The sequence below is a fragment of the Vulpes lagopus genome, chromosome 5, assembly GCF_018345385.1.
Source record: "Vulpes lagopus strain Blue_001 chromosome 5, ASM1834538v1, whole genome shotgun sequence".
In the NCBI taxonomy this organism is placed as follows: Eukaryota; Metazoa; Chordata; class Mammalia; order Carnivora; family Canidae; genus Vulpes; species Vulpes lagopus.
Window position 1 is genome coordinate 4,456,290 of NC_054828.1, and position 17,457 is coordinate 4,473,746.

The 17,457-nt window shown below is 34.9% G+C and overlaps 1 protein-coding gene across 2 annotated transcripts in view; it reads left to right on the top strand.

Annotated features, from left to right (window-relative positions):
• Positions 1-17,457, top strand: part of SMC1B (structural maintenance of chromosomes 1B) — a 72,137-nt gene that overhangs the window by 35,325 nt on the left and 19,355 nt on the right. For both annotated transcript variants that reach the window (XM_041756419.1, XM_041756421.1), the window contains exons 12-15: positions 6,232-6,378; positions 9,539-9,676; positions 9,965-10,081; positions 11,480-11,586. In XM_041756419.1, the coding sequence (XP_041612353.1) occupies positions 6,232-6,378; positions 9,539-9,676; positions 9,965-10,081; positions 11,480-11,586 (509 nt within the window). The remainder of the gene's footprint in view (positions 1-6,231; positions 6,379-9,538; positions 9,677-9,964; positions 10,082-11,479; positions 11,587-17,457) is intronic.

A 17,457-nucleotide genomic window follows, 5' to 3' on the forward strand; every position in this document is an offset into this window, starting at 1 on the left:
AGCAAAAATTTAAAATATGGAGTCTATTTGAATACATGTGATTATTCCATCCCTTCTCCTTAACCAGAGAAACAGTTATTTGCTTCCTTTCCCATAGACTGGATGATTGTTACTCAAAAAAGTGAATAGAAAGATCTATTTATGCTTTGCCCTTTTAATATGATGTAGCAAAAAGCAGATTCAGAAAAATGTCGTTAACTAGCTAGTAATTTATGAAAAGATAATTTTTCCAAAAATTACACACATTAAACAAGAGAATAAAATGCAGGGAATAGTAAGCTGAAAAAACAGTACCATCTGGAATAGAATATGGTTGAATCTAAACTTCATACCTTATATCGGAATACGTTTTTGATGGCTTCAAAGCAAATGTAGGAGATGAAACTGTAAGTATGCTGAGAGAAAGCATGGGAAATTTATTCTTTATGTCAGAAATGGTGAGACCATTTCAGTATGACAAAAGTTATAAAAGATGAGTTACATTCACATGAACCTAAAAAAATTCTGCATGGCAAAAACACCGTAAGCAAAAGCAAAAAACATGGAGAATGTTTACAGCTCACAGCAAAGAGCAAATTTTCCTGCAAATCAGCGAGGTCCAAAGTAGAAAAATGGACAAAGGATATGAATAAACTTATTTTCATAAAAGGAAATATAATTGTTCTTAAATATGAAAGCTCATATTAAAATCACTTAAAATATAGGAAATGACCATTAAAACTACACTGAAATGCTTTTTTTTTTGTTTGTTTCCACTACATTTATTACTAATATAAAAAAATGTTAAAAAGAAAAAAAATTCATTCTCAGTTCTCCAACGGCTCTCATCCTTCCCTCTTGCCCACACAACTCCTGATCCATTTCCTCAGGGCCAGTGCAAAACCGAACCTGTTCACTGCTGTTTTCACAGAAAACGACCATTGCCAGGGATGTAGGGAAGAAGGTTAGACAAGGGCGACAGTACCATCCAGGTTCCACCCCAGGGTAGGCCAGGTGGAGATTCACAGAATTCAGACGAAAGGGCAGTGTCTGTGGCATCATTGTGAATTCCCAACACTAGAGTAAGTTTTTCTGCCAAAATGAGTGAAATACTATTTTCACCTGTCAGGTTGATCAACATTAAAAAGTTTGTTGGGCAGCCTGGGTGGCTCAATGGTTTAGTGCCTCCTGCAGCCCAGGGCATGATCCTAGCTAGAGACCTGGGATTGAGTCCCATGTCAGGTTTCCTGCATAGAGCCTGCTTCTCCCTCTGCCTGTGTCTCTGCCTCTCTGTGTGTGTCTCTCGTGAATAAATAAATAAAATCTTTAAAAAAAAAGGATTGCTAACACTTTATGAGGAAAGAAGCCCTACCATTTACTACTGTGAGAGTATGAATTTGTACCAGCTCCATGTAGGACAGTTTTTCCAGTTATAGTTTTTGGGAACTTCACATACAGATAAACTCACATGTAAATGAAATGATGTATGTACAAAATTTATTTATTGAACCATTTTGTGTAACAGGAAAAATTGGAAACAATCCAGACAAGCCTAGTTCAATAACATTATAGTGCTTTCATAGAATGCAATACTATGAAATCCTAAATAAGAATAAATTTCTTTATATACAAGAATGAGGCAGTCTCCAAGATCTATTCAATTTTTTAGAAAGTAATATGCAGACTAAGTGTAAGTATGCTACCATCTGTGTAAAAACAATGGGGAAATAAGAGATGATATCTGTATCAAACATTTTGCAAGTGTTTATGCAAAAACATTTCTGGAAGTATCTATAAGAAATTCACACCTTTGATTACCTCTTGGGAAGGCATATGGGTGGCAACAGCCAGGGGAGTTTTTCACTCTACAGTCTTGTATTTTTTGGACTTTGAAATATGTGACTGTCTCATCCATTCAGAAACAAAATGTTAAAGTATATTATTTTTTAGACCAATGAAAGGCAACTTCAAAATTATGTATAATCTACATAATACAAAAATTATAGGAGAATTATAGTTAGCAGTTTGTAACACTGAAACACTATTTCTTGAGACAGTTGAATGATTGATAATCCTGCAGAAAACATTTTTAGTGGCAAAGAATTTTTTTCTACCCCATACCATCCATACTTTCTCAAACTTTTATTTAATGTAATTTTAAAAATTCCTCCACTCCTTATTTTAAATGAAATCCCAGTTGCATCAGCCAGGTTATTTTTCAGGAATGTAACCCTCAATGTGGGGATAGGATTACTGCCCTGGCCAACTAATGTAAGCTGTAAGTTAAGGAAATTGCAGGCTGGAAATAAAAATTATAGTCCTTCTGGAATAAGAATTTGACTGCAAGTCAAATGAAAATAGGTTATCCAAGATTATATTTACCTTTAGAAGAAATGAGTTGTTTTAATAAACACAGGAACTATTAAAACCCCTAAGATCCATAATTCTACAAATTGTTACTATGTTTTTGGCATTGAAGGAGATATATATAACATGGTGGTTAAGAACATGGCCATTGATATTTGACCAACTCGGACGTGAGTCCCTGCATATGGCCTTAGGCAAGTTGCCTAATATCTTTTAGCCCCTATCTATAAAATGGAAATAATATTTACATCATAGGCTTGTGAACATAGAATCAAATAGCATATATACACTACATCGGGCACAGTATATGCAATAGTAAATGGTTGCAGTAACAACAGCAACAGGCAGGCAAGCAATAAAGTAAAAATAACCTCAGAAAATCATTGTTTGTACCCCCTGCTCAGAGAGGAGAAGTTGATTTTTACCTGAATACAGTGGCTGGGAAGAGGGTGCTGTCATGGCAATCCTATGCACAGTGTGGCAGATTGTTCGTAGCTGACTTCTTGATACATTTCTCTCCAAGCCAGGCCCACTGAGGTTCTTCTTCAGCATTATATTTGATTTTTATATATCAGAAATAGAAGTTAATAAGTGTGCAGTTTAGAAATTTTGGAAAATAGAGCTCAAAAAGGGAAATGAAAACCATCCCCAACTTGTCTCCTAGAATAGAGTTGAAAGAGAAGATATTCGGACACATGTATATATATTCAAAAACTATTCATTGTTTACCTGAAATTCACATTTAACTGGGAATGCCATATTTCTGTTTGGTAAATCTGGCAGCCAGACTCTGGAAGTGTCTAGTGTGTACCACAGTGTCTATGCCATATAGTTAGAAATCAGCTTTATCCCTTACCTTTTCTAAGTTTTGTTTTTACATAGTTGGGTCTTTACTATGAAACCAAGTATGGATTTACTTAACCTTTCTTCACTTTTCTTGGTGGTACCACTTCTGTATTTTAATTTTAATCTGGGATTTATTTTGATTTGCATTAGTAGGTGTAGCTGTTAGCTTTCCTCCTAAATAGTTAATTGCCTGTCCTAATATCATATATTGAATAATCTTTCTTAATCTACCAGCTTAATTGAATTCTTTTTTTTTTTAAGATTTTATTTATTTATCTTGAGAGACACAGAGAGAAAGAGAGAGGCAGAGACACAGGCATAGGGAGAAGCAGGCTCCACGCAGGGAGCCCGATGTGGGACTCGATCCTGGAATTCCAGGATCACACCCTGGGCCGAAGGCAGGTGCTAAACTGCTAAGCCACTCAGGGATCCCAGCTTAACTGAATTTAGTGATTTCTCATTATAATAGTCTGGATTTTTATACTTGGTTCTTTTTTCACCTAGTATAATTTCTTATCTCTACTATTTGTAGTTATCTTACTGCATATTTATGTTTATTATAATTTATAAAATCTAGTTTCTTTCAGAAAATAAGATATATGTTGTAAGTAAGTAAAATATAAGCCCACAAGCACTGTAAAATCAGTATGTCTAAATTTATGTTCTTTCTAAATCTTGATCTCCTGTATTTAATTTTTGGTACAACTCTTCTAGCCAAATGAAGTTCTGGTTTTTCCTCAGGGATTTCCATGTAATTTCTGTAATCCCCAGAGGATTATAATTGCCTGATTATATGTCCTAAACATCTCTCAGATCTTTTTCCATTTCTTCATCCTAGCTATTATTGGCTGATTTCTTACCATCACTTCTGGCTCACTTGAACCAATCCATTTTCCAAATCGTTGCCAGAGTGGTCTGTCTGTTAAAAGCACCTGTCTGACCACCTCTCAGTGCTGTCACACTGTTCAGTGTTAGTCCGCCTCCGTGCTCTCCATAAACCCATCAGTCCTCAATTGTACTCCATCCCCATTCTTCCTAGGATGCCACACAAAGGGCTCCACAGTCTGCCCTGCCTGCTAGCCTCACCTCCAACTGATTCCTTAACTCTCACTTTACTTGCTAGGAATTCCAAACTCTTTGTTCCCTCTTTCTCCATCCCACCTCTGTGACACATGCATACACACAATCTGTTTATGTGTCTGTGCCTCACAGCCAGTGGCCTGCCACTACCCTTTTCCTGGTTATCTCTTACCTGTCTGTTTAGGAGACTGCAGTTGCCTCTGTATCCGTGTCCCCTTTGTCCTTGCTAACAGAAACCTGATATTACTGTGTTAACTAGGAGGGGCCCCTGCAAGTAAATGGCAGTCATCAGTAGATATGCCAGGAAAGTTTCCTAATAGAACCCTTTTACCTTCTATCTTAAAACATAGACACAATAGCTAGAGCTCTAGGATTCTCCTGGACTACAAAATGACTTTGAAAACTGTCATATAAGAGAATACACATGCATCACTAGTGACACATAGTCACATAGTAAAGTAAGCTTTATGGAGAACTTAAAAGCCTGTGTGGATCTTTACCTTTCATTCAATAGGGGTGTGGTTTGGCCAGTCAAAAATAGCGTGAGCTAAAAGTATTCCAGGAGAGGGATGCTGTCTCCATAACACTTTATTTTTTGTGGAGATGTTGGAAGAATCAGTGAAGTGTGTAACAGTAGGCTTCCTGGTCAGGGAAACTGCCTTCCCAACCAGAGAGAGCTTCCCATCAGGAGCTCAGTTTCCATTGCCTCTGCTGTTGCTGCCCAGTAAAGATCTAGTGTTTGTCCAAAGAGCCATTTCAGACCCAGTGACCAAACTCATTGCCAAACTAACAACTGGGAGGGAAGAGGGCCCCTAAGGCCTTCCAAAAAATAAAAAGGCTGTCTCCCTTGAAGAGTAATCCAAATACTAAGGATGATAGAGCAATATTATATCAGGAGTCTGGGTTTGTTAATTATGGACCCACATACAAACCCTTTAATGTGTACCTTTGTAATTGTGAGAGAGAAATAAACTGAATTTTCTGCTAAATATAGCTACCTTGCTTCTAACTAGTTCTTCTGATACGATACAGTGAAAACCTTCCCCTCTTCAGGAAGCCTTTTATGGAGTGGCTGGGTGGGGACCCCCCCAATTTTATGCTTCCAGATTGCTCTGAATATGACTCTGGCTTTTCATCACTTTATGTTACAATGATATGTTTCTTTTCCCACTAGCATGATTGACTGAGGGCAGTACCTTTTGTCACTCCCATTGGTCTCTCTAGTCCCCAGTATAGAAAGCCTCAAACACAGTAGCACGTGGGGAGGGTTTGTCTGAATGAAGGAATGAATGAAACTCCTATTTGTTGGCTTTTCTTTTTCTTCCTAAACTCATGTTGCATGGTTTTAGTCATCCAAACGTGGTCCTCTCCTGCTTTCACAAAATAATTACAAAACATTTACAAAACATTAAGAATCATGTATCCTATAAAGCATATATGTAATCACAGGACTATAAACTTGAAGCTATTTTATACCTTTGACTCCATCTAAATTTTTTTCTTGATCACAGTTTCGTATGCATCTTGGAGAAGGTGCTATGTTTGCTGTCCTAAAGTTGCTAAGGCTGTTTTCATAATATGCCATTGACATGTGATAACAAATCTTCAAAATACAGGATTATATAATGCAAACTTTTTGATACTAAGTACAATACCCTTGGTGTTTGCTTCTCAATATTGATTGAATATGTTTGGAACTAATATACTATTTATTTTTAACCTTTTTAATTGCTGCTGGTTTGTTGTCTAGAATTGCTTTGGGCCTTAGCAAAACAGAATGTTGTATTTATGGTTTGTTTATTAGCTAGTGTCCCTCTTTAAGTGAGGTATTTTATTAGTGAATTTCAGTAAGTACTTTACTCATCTATAAACTCTCAGCTGTAAAAATTGCCATTTTATATCCTATTTTTATCTTCCTTATGTGCATTTCTCCAGGATAAAATATTTTTAATTTTACAGACAGTAGCTCTTGATGGAACATTATTTTTAAAATCTGGGGTGATCTCTGGAGGGTCAAGCGACTTAAAATACAAGGCTAGATGCTGGGATGAGAAGGAGATAAAAAACTTAAGAGACAGAAGAGCCCAGCTGATCCAAGAATTAAAGGTAAGCCCATGCTGTAAAAGTTGTGGAATACTAAGTAGAATAATTGTGTTTTTAAACTAATTTTTGGGGGATCCCTGGGTGGCGCAGCGGTTTGGCGCCTGCCTTTGGCCCAGGGCGCGATCCTGGAGACCCGGGATCGAATCCCACGTCAGGCTCCCGGTGCATGGAGCCTGCTTCTCCCTCTGCCTGTGTCTCTGCCTCTCTCTCTCTCTCTGTGACTATCATAAATAAATAAAAATTAAAAAAAAAAAAATCTTAAACTAATTTTTGTGGTAATAAAAGTACCATGTTTATAGTTTAAAAAACTTTAAGTAAAGCAAAACAGAATAAAGCAAAAGATAAAAATCTTTCTCTTACCAATCCTCATAGCTCAGTGATATTTACTAAACATTGTTTGATATATAGCCTCTAGGAATTTTCTCTGTATATGCAAGCATATGTATTATTTTTCCTGTTTGTTTTATGATGGGATTTTGCTGCAAATAGTGTTTACAAGAAGCTTTTTCATTTAACATTTTTATCTTAGCATACAGAGAACCACTTATTTGTAATGAATCCTGCCTGGTATTTCATTGTAAAAGTTGTTTACTTAACAGTCTCCAATAATGGACATTTTGGGTTTTGCTGGACAATGGACATTTTGGGTTACAAATGAGGCAGCATTAAACATTCTATAGAGAAGGAGAATAACACAGTACCTAGGAGTATGAGTTGTGTAGCCACACTGCTGGACTTTAAATCCTGGCTAACTTACTTACTAGCTACTTACTAACACTATAACCTTGGGCAAGTTGCCTAAACTCTTTGTACTTTAGTTTTCCCACCTATAAAATGAGTATAATAAAAGTACCTTCCTTTTAGGGTTATTTTAAGGGTTAAATCACGTAATCCAGTTTTTAAAAAAAACGTGACTGGCATGTGTGAGTACTATATAAATGTTTGTTGTTATTATTTAAAATATCTTTATTTGTATAAATATATCTCTTAAGATGAATTCCTATATGTGGAATTTCTGAGTCTAAGGCTATACATATTTAAACTATTAATAGGTGTTGCTAAGTTCCCATCAAAAGAACACCTGTAGTAGAGTGTGTATGCCGCTGAATTGCAACATGAGATATTAGCAGATATTTCCATCTTTACCAGTCTGATTGATAATATATATATGATATTTATATATATATATTTATATATATATATAATCTAATTGTTTGAGTATGCCTTTCTTAAATTATATCTGAGATTGAGCATTTCCCCTTGTTTTATTGGTTCTTGGTAATTTTTTCTTCAAACTGTTTATCTCCTGTGTACATTTTTCTATTAGGTGCTTATTATTTTGCTACCTACTCTTAAGAATTATTTGTATAATGAGTAAATTTGTTCTTAATCATATATGTTGTAAATAATATTCTGTTTGACTTTTCGTTGTGTTAATTGAGGTATAATTTATATACACCACCTACTTTAAGTGTGTGATTCAGTAAGTTTGGACAAATGTATGTAGTCATTTAATCACCCCCACAATCACAGAACATTTCCATCCCGCCCTGGTTTCTTTGTAGTCAGTCTCCTCCCTGGACCCTGGACTGAGAGTAGGGATAACAATAATGCCTCTTCCATAGCCCTGTTGAAAGAGTTAAGTAGGTTAATAATGTAAACTTGATAGAACACTGGTAAGTGCTCAATAAATGTGAGCTATTATTTAGAATATCCATGAAACACTTTTAAAAACTGATCATATGCTTGTCCATAATGGAAACCTCAGTAGCTTTTTAAAAGGTCATCTTGATTATAATTTAATGAAGTTAGAAGTAATGACTAAAAAGTTTTTGTGTGCATAGAAATAAGAAATGGACTTGTAGATAGCTTGGGGATCAAAGAAGTAACCAAAAGGCAAATTATAAAATGTCCTGAAAGTGGTAAATGGAAAGTCTTTGAGACACATAAAAGCATCAGAGGAAATACCTTCAAGAGGAAATACCTTCATTATTAAAGAAGAAAGATGAGATATAAGGGTATTTATTACTTAAGAATCTCTTGCTCATTCTCTCAAATAAAATCTTTAAAAAATAAGTAAATAAATTCCAGATAGATTAAAAACCTTAATGTAAAAAAAAATTAAACGAGGATAAGAGTGATTATATATGTTTTTTGAAGTTTAAAATGAAGACTAGTTTCTGTACTATCAAAGATCTCTTCACAAGTTGACATGAAAAGGACTTTATGATAGAACATCTGGGGAAAGGATAAGATTAGACAGTTTGCAGGAAGAAGTCCATTGGCTAATACACATGAAAAATTGCTCAATACAGAGTATAGTACTCAGGAGAATACATACTAAATTCATTGTACTCCACACCTATCAATAAGGCTTGGAAAAATACGTAAATGCTGGAGGAGATGTAAAGAAACATGTACTCCTACACTATTTATAGAAACGTGACTTAATACAGCCATTGGGAAACAGTGGGTAGCAGCTATTAGACGCATGAATACCTTTGACCCATTGATCTCACCCTGGGGCACCTACTGCATGGAAATGAAAACACATAAGCCTGTTGTTGCAGCCCTGTTGGTAATGGCAGAGACTGGACAAAGCAAAGGCCCATCATTAAGAGAACAGTTGAATAATTTTGGTACACTTACACACTGGAATAATATACAGCCATTGAATGAATCAATTTAGAGCTTTATCAGCTGACTTTTATGAGTAACTGAATGAGTAAAACAGGAGGCAGAAAAGCACATTCAACCGGATTCTAAATTTGTAAAATAAGAGTGAAAAAAACCACATATAGGTGACTATGTACGCATGTATTCATGGAAAGACTAGGAGTAAAAATACAGAAGAACATACATATACCAGGGAGTTATTTTGATTGAGTAATAGGGTGGGCGAAGGAGGAAGGAATGGACTCAAAGGAAGGCTAATCCCGTTTATGTCACTTGTGTGCCTTGGATGGAACACACCCTTCCCATTCCTCACTTTTCATTCCTGTTTCCTACTAGGAAGCATGGTAGTCTTTGAGGATGCTCTAGGGCATTGTGATCCCTCCGGATGACTTGTGTACTTAATTATCAGTCTCTTATCAGAAGGGGGAATTATGACATGTAAAAGTACCTTTCCGTTGTAAAATGTTCTATTTCTCTCCCTTTTTAGGATTTAATGAAGATACTTCGCAAGGAAGCAGATTTGAAACAAATACAAACTCTAGTACAGGGAACTCATACACGACTCAAATATTCTCAGAGTGAACTAGAGATGATTAAAAAGAAACAACTTGCTGCTTTTTACCGGGTAATATGGGCTTATAGAAAACTTGGTGGCGATGAGAAGCAGGACCGAGAATTTGAGGAATTATGTTTATATAGCATCATGTAGTTTTTACACTTTAACTCATGATTGAGGTTATATTCTAGTTTATTTTTGTGGTTGTTAATCTTAACATATAGCCTTACCTGCATTTACCTTGTCTCACGGATTCCCTTTTTATTCTAAAAGATATCTTCACTTTTTTTTTTTTTGCTTCACCGTATAAAGGTAAAATAATTATGCTAAAAAGAAATCTTTCTCTTTTGTAATTAGGAACAATCTCAACTACAAAGTGAACTACTAAATATTGAGTCTCAATGTACTATGTTGAGTGAAGGAATCAAAGAACGGCAACAAAGAATTGAAGAATTTCAAGAAAAGATAGATAAGGTCATGAGTGGTGTATTTATTACTGGTTGACATGTAAAATATAGTTCTAGCCCAGATACCAAATTTGGGACTTCTTGAATATATACTAAAGCAGTTTGATAAGTGCTTGATTTTATGTTTGCCAGATGAGTTTCTTTGTGTCTTTGGAGAACCACTGTTGCCCCACTTAAGAGATAATGACCAGTGCATAGTTATTCTCTTCTGTTCTCCAGCATCTCCTTGCCCATTGTAAAAAATTACAGCACCTTTCATCTCCCACTGTCCTTAACAACAGAAAGAAAGAACTTTTCAGGTTATCTTTTAAAGGTACTTATTCCCTCAATAATTATTTCTTGAACATTTATTATATGTACCAGGCACAGTGCTTGGCTCTGAGGCAACAAAGATTTGGTCATCTAACCTCTGCTGATAAAATGACAGCAACTTTATGGCTTAATCTATTCTGCTGTTGATCCTAATCCTTAGAAAGTTGTCTGTCCCACAATCACTTAATAATTTCCAGCCATTGCTTTAGTTCTACCTTATATCACAGGATTTGAAACCACGCTTCTGTTGTTCCTTAATTATCTCTTTTCCAGCTTAAGTACCCCTATTGCTTTAATCATGTACATTTCCCATGGATTTAAGAGTAGCTCTGGCAACCATCTTCTGGGTGCTCTGTTGTTTGTCAATGCTCAGAACAAAGTATAATGTCAAAATACTGTCTGACCTGTACAGAGTACTGTGGGACTCAACACATAGAACTATAACTTTCCATAATTTTGATTATCTAGTTATGTAAATTGTAACCTACCACTGCCATCAATCATATCCCATTTATATTTAATTTATATTCAACTAAAATCTGAAAGTTTTTAACATGTCCTGCTGTTTAAAGCAGGCCTTTCTTATCCTATAATTGTATATAAATGCAGGGCTTTAAAAATATTGAAGTTAGATGTTGTTTTGTTGGATTTGGCTCATTCTAGTTCTTCCAAATCTTTCTGAGTCTTAATTCTATGCTCTAGTCCTCTTGGTTTCTATTGCCTGAGACTCTATAATATTACTCATATCTAAAGAATATTTTATTTATTTATGTAGAATGTTATATTATGGTGTGGCTAATGTAAAGGAAATAGTTCTAATTTTGTTCCCAATACTTCAAAAAGCCAAAACAGTTATTAAGGCCAGTTATGAGCTTCCTTATTTAGATTTTAGAGTAAGAAAGTTGAAAATAGATGGGTGTAGTTTGAGGAATTAAGAAAAAAAAAAAGCACTGGTTCCTCAGAGTACAATAATGCTTTTCAGACTAGTTTTTGACCTTGTAATACAGGGAATTCTTGGTAGGAGGAATTTAGGTTTAAGCATTGTATACTTTCTTAAAATTATTAAACCAGTTGTTTTGAAATAATTTAAAAGGTTGAAGATGAGATTTTCCAACACTTTTGTGAAGAAATTGGTGTAGAAAATATTCGTGAGTTTGAGAAGAAACATGTTAAACAGCAACAAGAAATTGATCAGAAAAGGTATTTCTATTAGAAGATGTTAGTAAGCAACTTACGCATATATAAATGTAACTATTATTTCTTTTTTTTTTTTTTAAGATTTATCTGTTTTAGAGGGAGAGAGTAGAGGGGAGGGGCAGAAGGAAAAAATCTTTAAGCAGATTCCCTGCTGAGTGCAGCAGAACCCAGTGTGTGGCTTGATCTCATGACCCATGAGATCATGACTTGAGCCAAAACCAAGAGTCCAACACTTAATTGACCGAGTCACCCAGGCACCCCTGTAATTATTATTTTTTAATTTAAGGAAATTATATCTGGGTGAGTCTTCATTTCAGTTCATCAAGAAATAGCTAGTAAATATTGATATTCTTATAAAGAGATATAATTCTTTTATTCCATAATTTTTAAAGAGAGAAAGCATAAATATACAAAATAAGAGAATGGGGACATAATTACACATATAGTAGTTATTTTTTTAAAAGTCAAACATAATTTATTACTCTTTAAATATCTCTGTGAATAAAATTGATAATCTTCAAGAAAAAACATATTCTTAAAATAGAAAAATCTAAGGAGGCCAATTACCATAGGAAAAGTAAAAAAGCTTCCTACTCAGCATTCCCTTCCCAGATTCACCAGGCACATATGGTTTCACAAATGAATCATCCCAGCAAACTTCAAAGGCACAAGTAACTTCAACATTTAAACAAATGTTTGATATTTAAGCCGCTTCATAGTATAGAAGAGGAAGAGAAACACCTTTTTATGAAATGAACCTAATATTTAATAGTATTGATGCAAAAATCCAAAAAAGGCATGTACACATAGAATAAGAAACTCTAAATTATTCCTATCTATAAATAACCAAATAAAGTAAGGTTACGCAGGAACCAGCAGTGCAACAACACAGCAAAACAATACATTGTTATCTAGGGTAGACTTCATTCCAGAAATAAAAGGGTGGTTCAATATCAGGAATTATTGCTGTAATTTGCCATATTAATGATCAAAGAAGAAAAATCATGCGAACAACTCTAGAGAAGATGAAGAAGTTACTTGACAGAATTCAGCATCCATTCTTGATTTAAAGTTTTAAAAATGTGAATAGATATCTGTGATATGAGAAAATACACCTTATTCTAAATCAGCATCATGTTTTCATTAGAGCAACACTGGAAAACACTAGAAGTGTTCCTAGCAAAGTTAGAACTGAGAAGAATATTCTGTATCACCACTGTTACCTAATACTCTTCTAGAAATCCTAGTCCATAGAGTTAGACAAGAAATATAAATAAGATATAAACAAACATTTACAAAGGAGGAAATAAAACTCTACTATTTGCAGGCTATATGATATATATCTAGAAATTTCTAGGAAACAAATTAGAAACTGAAACTTCTAGAAAACTGTTAGAAATAAAAAAGAATTCAGTAATGTGGCTGGAATCAAACATTAATATGAAAACTTTAAAAATTAATATAAAAGTTTAAAAATTTTTAGACTTCCTTTATTAAAAACTACCAGGGAGACAATATGTAGGGAGAAAATGTCTCAATTATGTAAGAGATGAAAAAGGTAAAATACTTAGTACTTAAGAAGACATTTACTAAATGTGAAAGTATATAAAGAAACTTTCAGGGGTGCCCAGCATGCAATACTTGATCTTGGGATCGTGAGTTCAAGCCTCACGTTGAGGGTAAAGTTTACCTAAAAAATTTTTAATAAAAAAAGAAACTTTTAAACAGAACAGAGAAATAATAACCTTGAATTTAAAAATGCATATTTTTTCATAGGAAGACTCAATATTATAAAGAAGTTGATTCTCCCTAATTTAATCTCTAATTTACATATATCTCAATACATATATGGACAAAGTTTTTTTTACTAGATAAGCTAATTCTAGAGTTCACGTTCAGAACTAGCTAAGAAAAATCTGAAAAAGGTAGTGAGAAAGGACTAGAACCCCAGATTTTAAAACTGTATAAAGTTATATTAATTAAAATCTTGAGATGTTTGTTCACAAATGGAGTCCAGAAATATACTCAGATCTATAAGGGAAATTAGAGTTAACATAAAGCTGGCATTTTATATCAGTGGAGAAAAAAATATACTTTTCAGTAAATGTTAGGATACATCTATTTGTAACCTGGAAAAAAACCTATTTGGATCCTTGTCTCATTCCTTAGATTAATGCCAGCTGAATCAAAGATTTCAATAAATTAAGGCATAAAAATACTAGAGTGAGTCATAAGAGAATTTTTAAAAATAATCTCAGATCAGGGAAGGTCTTTGAGTATGACATAAATGCTGGAAGCCATAAAAGAAAAGATAAAATGCAAATGTATAGAAATAACATGTTTTGCATGGCAATGGCACCATGAAGAAAATCGAGACAAATGACATTCTGGGGGAAAATACGCATACACATGTGTTTAGAGATCTTTAAGAGTGGTTGCCTCTGAGGAGACTGAGAGGTTGGGATAGGGGTATTTTACTTTTTGTGTGTTTTTACATCTCTTTAACTTTGTACCACATCCATGTGTTATCTATTTGAATATAATTGCATTGCCATTATAACTATAAATTCTTAATTTGAGATTAAGTGAGATTAATTATTAATTAATTAATTTGAGATTAACAGTGATGATGACAAGGTTATGTTATAGTTCAGAGGACAGTCCCTTTTGCCCAAGATAGTCATTTTATATTTAAAAGGAGTCAAAGTTATGCAGAAATAGGAACAAAGCATTTATGACTGCAGATTATTTAAGATCTAGAGTTTACTGTACTTCTACTCATCAAGATGGTTGGTGTATTTTGTAATAAGCATTTCTCTTATTTTGGTTTTATTGATACATAATTGGCATACATCACTGTTTAAGATGTACAGCATAATGCTTTGACTTACATGTATTGTAAAATGATTACTGTATAAGTTTAGTTAACACTTATCATCTCATATAGGTACAAAAACAAATCTAATTTTTATTTTTACCTGTGTTTTTACTTTTTACTTTATTCCCAATATAGTTAACATACAGTGTTATATTAATTTCAGGTATACAATTTAGTGATTGAGCAGTTCATATGTTATGCCATGCTCATTAAGATAACTATACTCTTAATCCCCTTTACCTATTTCACACTTCCCCCAACTCACCTCCCCTGTGGTAACTATTTGTTCTCTATAGTTAAGAGTCTGTTTTTTGGTTGGTCTCTCTTTTTTTTCCCTCCTTTGTTCATTTATTTTATTTCTTTAATTCCATAGAGGAGTGAAATCATATGGTATTTGTCTTTCTCTGACTGATTTATTGTACTTAGCGTAATACTCTATAGCTTCATGCATGTTGTTGCAAATGGTAAGGTTTCATCCTTTTTATGGCTGAATAATAATCCCATTATATATATACTGGAATATACATATATCACATCTTCCTTATCCATTCATCAAATTTTTAAAAGATTTTATTTATTTATTCATGAGAGACACACACAGAGAGAGGCAGAGACACAGGCAGAGGGAGAAGCAGGCTCCATGCAGGGAGCCCGATATGGGATGCGTTCGCGGGACTCCAGGATCGCTGAGCCACCCAGGCGTCCCTATCCATTCATCAATTGATGGACACTTGGGCTGCTTCCATAGTTTGGCTATTTGTTGATAATGCTGCTGTAAACGTAGGGGTGCATGTATCCCTTTGAATTAGTGTTTTCATATTCTTGGGGTAAATCCCCAGTAGTAGTGTGATTGCTGGATTGTAGGGTAGTTCTATTTTTAACTTTTTGAGGAACCTCTATTCTATTTTCCACAGTGGCTGCACCAGTTTGTATTCCTACCAAAAGTTCATGAGAGTTCCCCATTCTCTGCATCTTCACCAACATCTTTTGTTTCTTATGTTTTGATTTTAGCTATTCTGACAGGTGTGAGGTAATATCTCACTGTGACTTGTATTTTCCTGATGATGAGTGATGCTGAGCATCTTTTCAGTGTCTGTTAGCCATCTGTGTGTCTTCTTTGGAGAAATATCTGTTAATGTCTTCTGCCTATTTTTTTTATTATTATTATTATTTATTTACGAGAGTCACAGAGAGAGAGAGAGAGGCAGAGACACAGGCAGAGGGAGAAGCAGGCTCCATGCACTGGGAGCCCGATGTGGGATTCGATCCCGGGTCTCCAGGATCGCGCCCTGAGCCAAAGGCAGGCGCCGAACCGCTGCGCCACCCAGGGATCCCTATTTTGTATTTTATTTTTTAAGATTATTTGAGAGAGAGAGAGAGCATAAGTGAGGGTAGGGGAGCAGAGGGAAAGGGAGCAGACTCCCCACTTAGCAGGGAGCCCAATATGGGGCTCCATCCCAGGATCTGAGATCATGACCTGAGCTGAAGGCAGATGCTTGACCCACTGAGCCACCCAGGTGACCCTGCCCATTTTTAATTGGATTATTTGATTTGGGGGTGTTGAGCTGTATACGTTTTTTATATATTTTAGATACTACTCTATTAGATATGTCATTTGCAAATAACTTCTTCCATCTAGTAAGTCATTTTTTAGTTTTGTTGATTGTTTCCTTTGATGTACAGATTTTTAGTTTGATGTAATCCCGATTAGTTTATTTTTGCTTTTCTTCCCCTTGCCTCAGGGGACCTATCTAGAAAAAAAAAAGTTGCTATAACCAATGTCAGAGACATTACCACCTGTCCTGAATTCTATGATTTTTATGGTTTCAGGTCTCATTTTTGGTCCTTAATTCATTTTGAGTTTCTTCTTTGTGTATGGTGAAAGAAAGTGGGCTGGTTTTTTTCTTTTGCACATAGTTGTCCAGTTTTCCCAACACGATTTGTTGAAGAGTCTTTTTCCCATTGTGTATTCCTGTCTCCTTTGTTGAAGATTTATTGTGGGTTTATTTCTTGTATTTCTGTCCTGTTCTACTGATCTATGTGTCTATTTTTGTGCCAGCACCATACAGTTTTAATTACTACAGTTTTGTAGTATAACCTGAAATCTGGAATTATGATACTTCCAGTTTTGCTCTGCTTTTTCAGGATGGCTTTGGCTTGTAGGGGTCTTTTGTGGTTCCATACAAATTTCAGGATTGTTTGTTCTAGTTCTGTGAAAAATGCTATTGGTATTTTAATGCTATTGCCTATTTTAATAGGCAATATGTACGCCTCTACATTAAATCTGTAGATTCCTTTGGGTAGTATAGGCATTTTAACAATATTTGTTCTAACCCATGAGCATGGAATGTCTTTCCATTTCTTTGTGTCTTTGATTTCTTTCACCAGTGTTTTATAATTTTCAGAATACAGATCTTTCACCTATTTGGTTAAGCTTATTCCTAGGTATTTTATTATTTTAGATATAATTACAAATGGGATCATTCTCTTAATTTCTCTTTCTGCTGCTTCATTGTTAGTACATAGAAATGCAATGGATTTCTATAGATTGATTTTGTGCCCTGGGACCTTACTGAATTCATTTATCAGCTCTAGTAGTTTTTTTGGAGGGTACTTCAGAATTTTTTATATATAGTATCATGTCATCTGCAAGTAGTGAAAGTTTTAATTCTTCATTACCAATTTGGAAGCCTTTTATGTCTCCTTCTCTTCTGATTGCTGTAGCTAGCACCTTCAGTATTATGTTGAATAAAAGTGGCGAGAGTGGACATCCTTGTCTTATTCCTGACCTTAGGGGGAAAGCTCTCAGTTTTCCCCCACTCAGTAGTATAATCTTAGCGGTGAGTTTTTCTTTTTATTTATCTAAAGAAGGAGGTTGGGGTGGAGGGGTAGAGAGAGAAGGAGACAGAGAATCTCAGGCAGGCTTCGTGCTTAGCACAGACCCTGATGTGGGGTTCAAGATCATGACCCTGAGATCACAACCCTAAGATCACTAC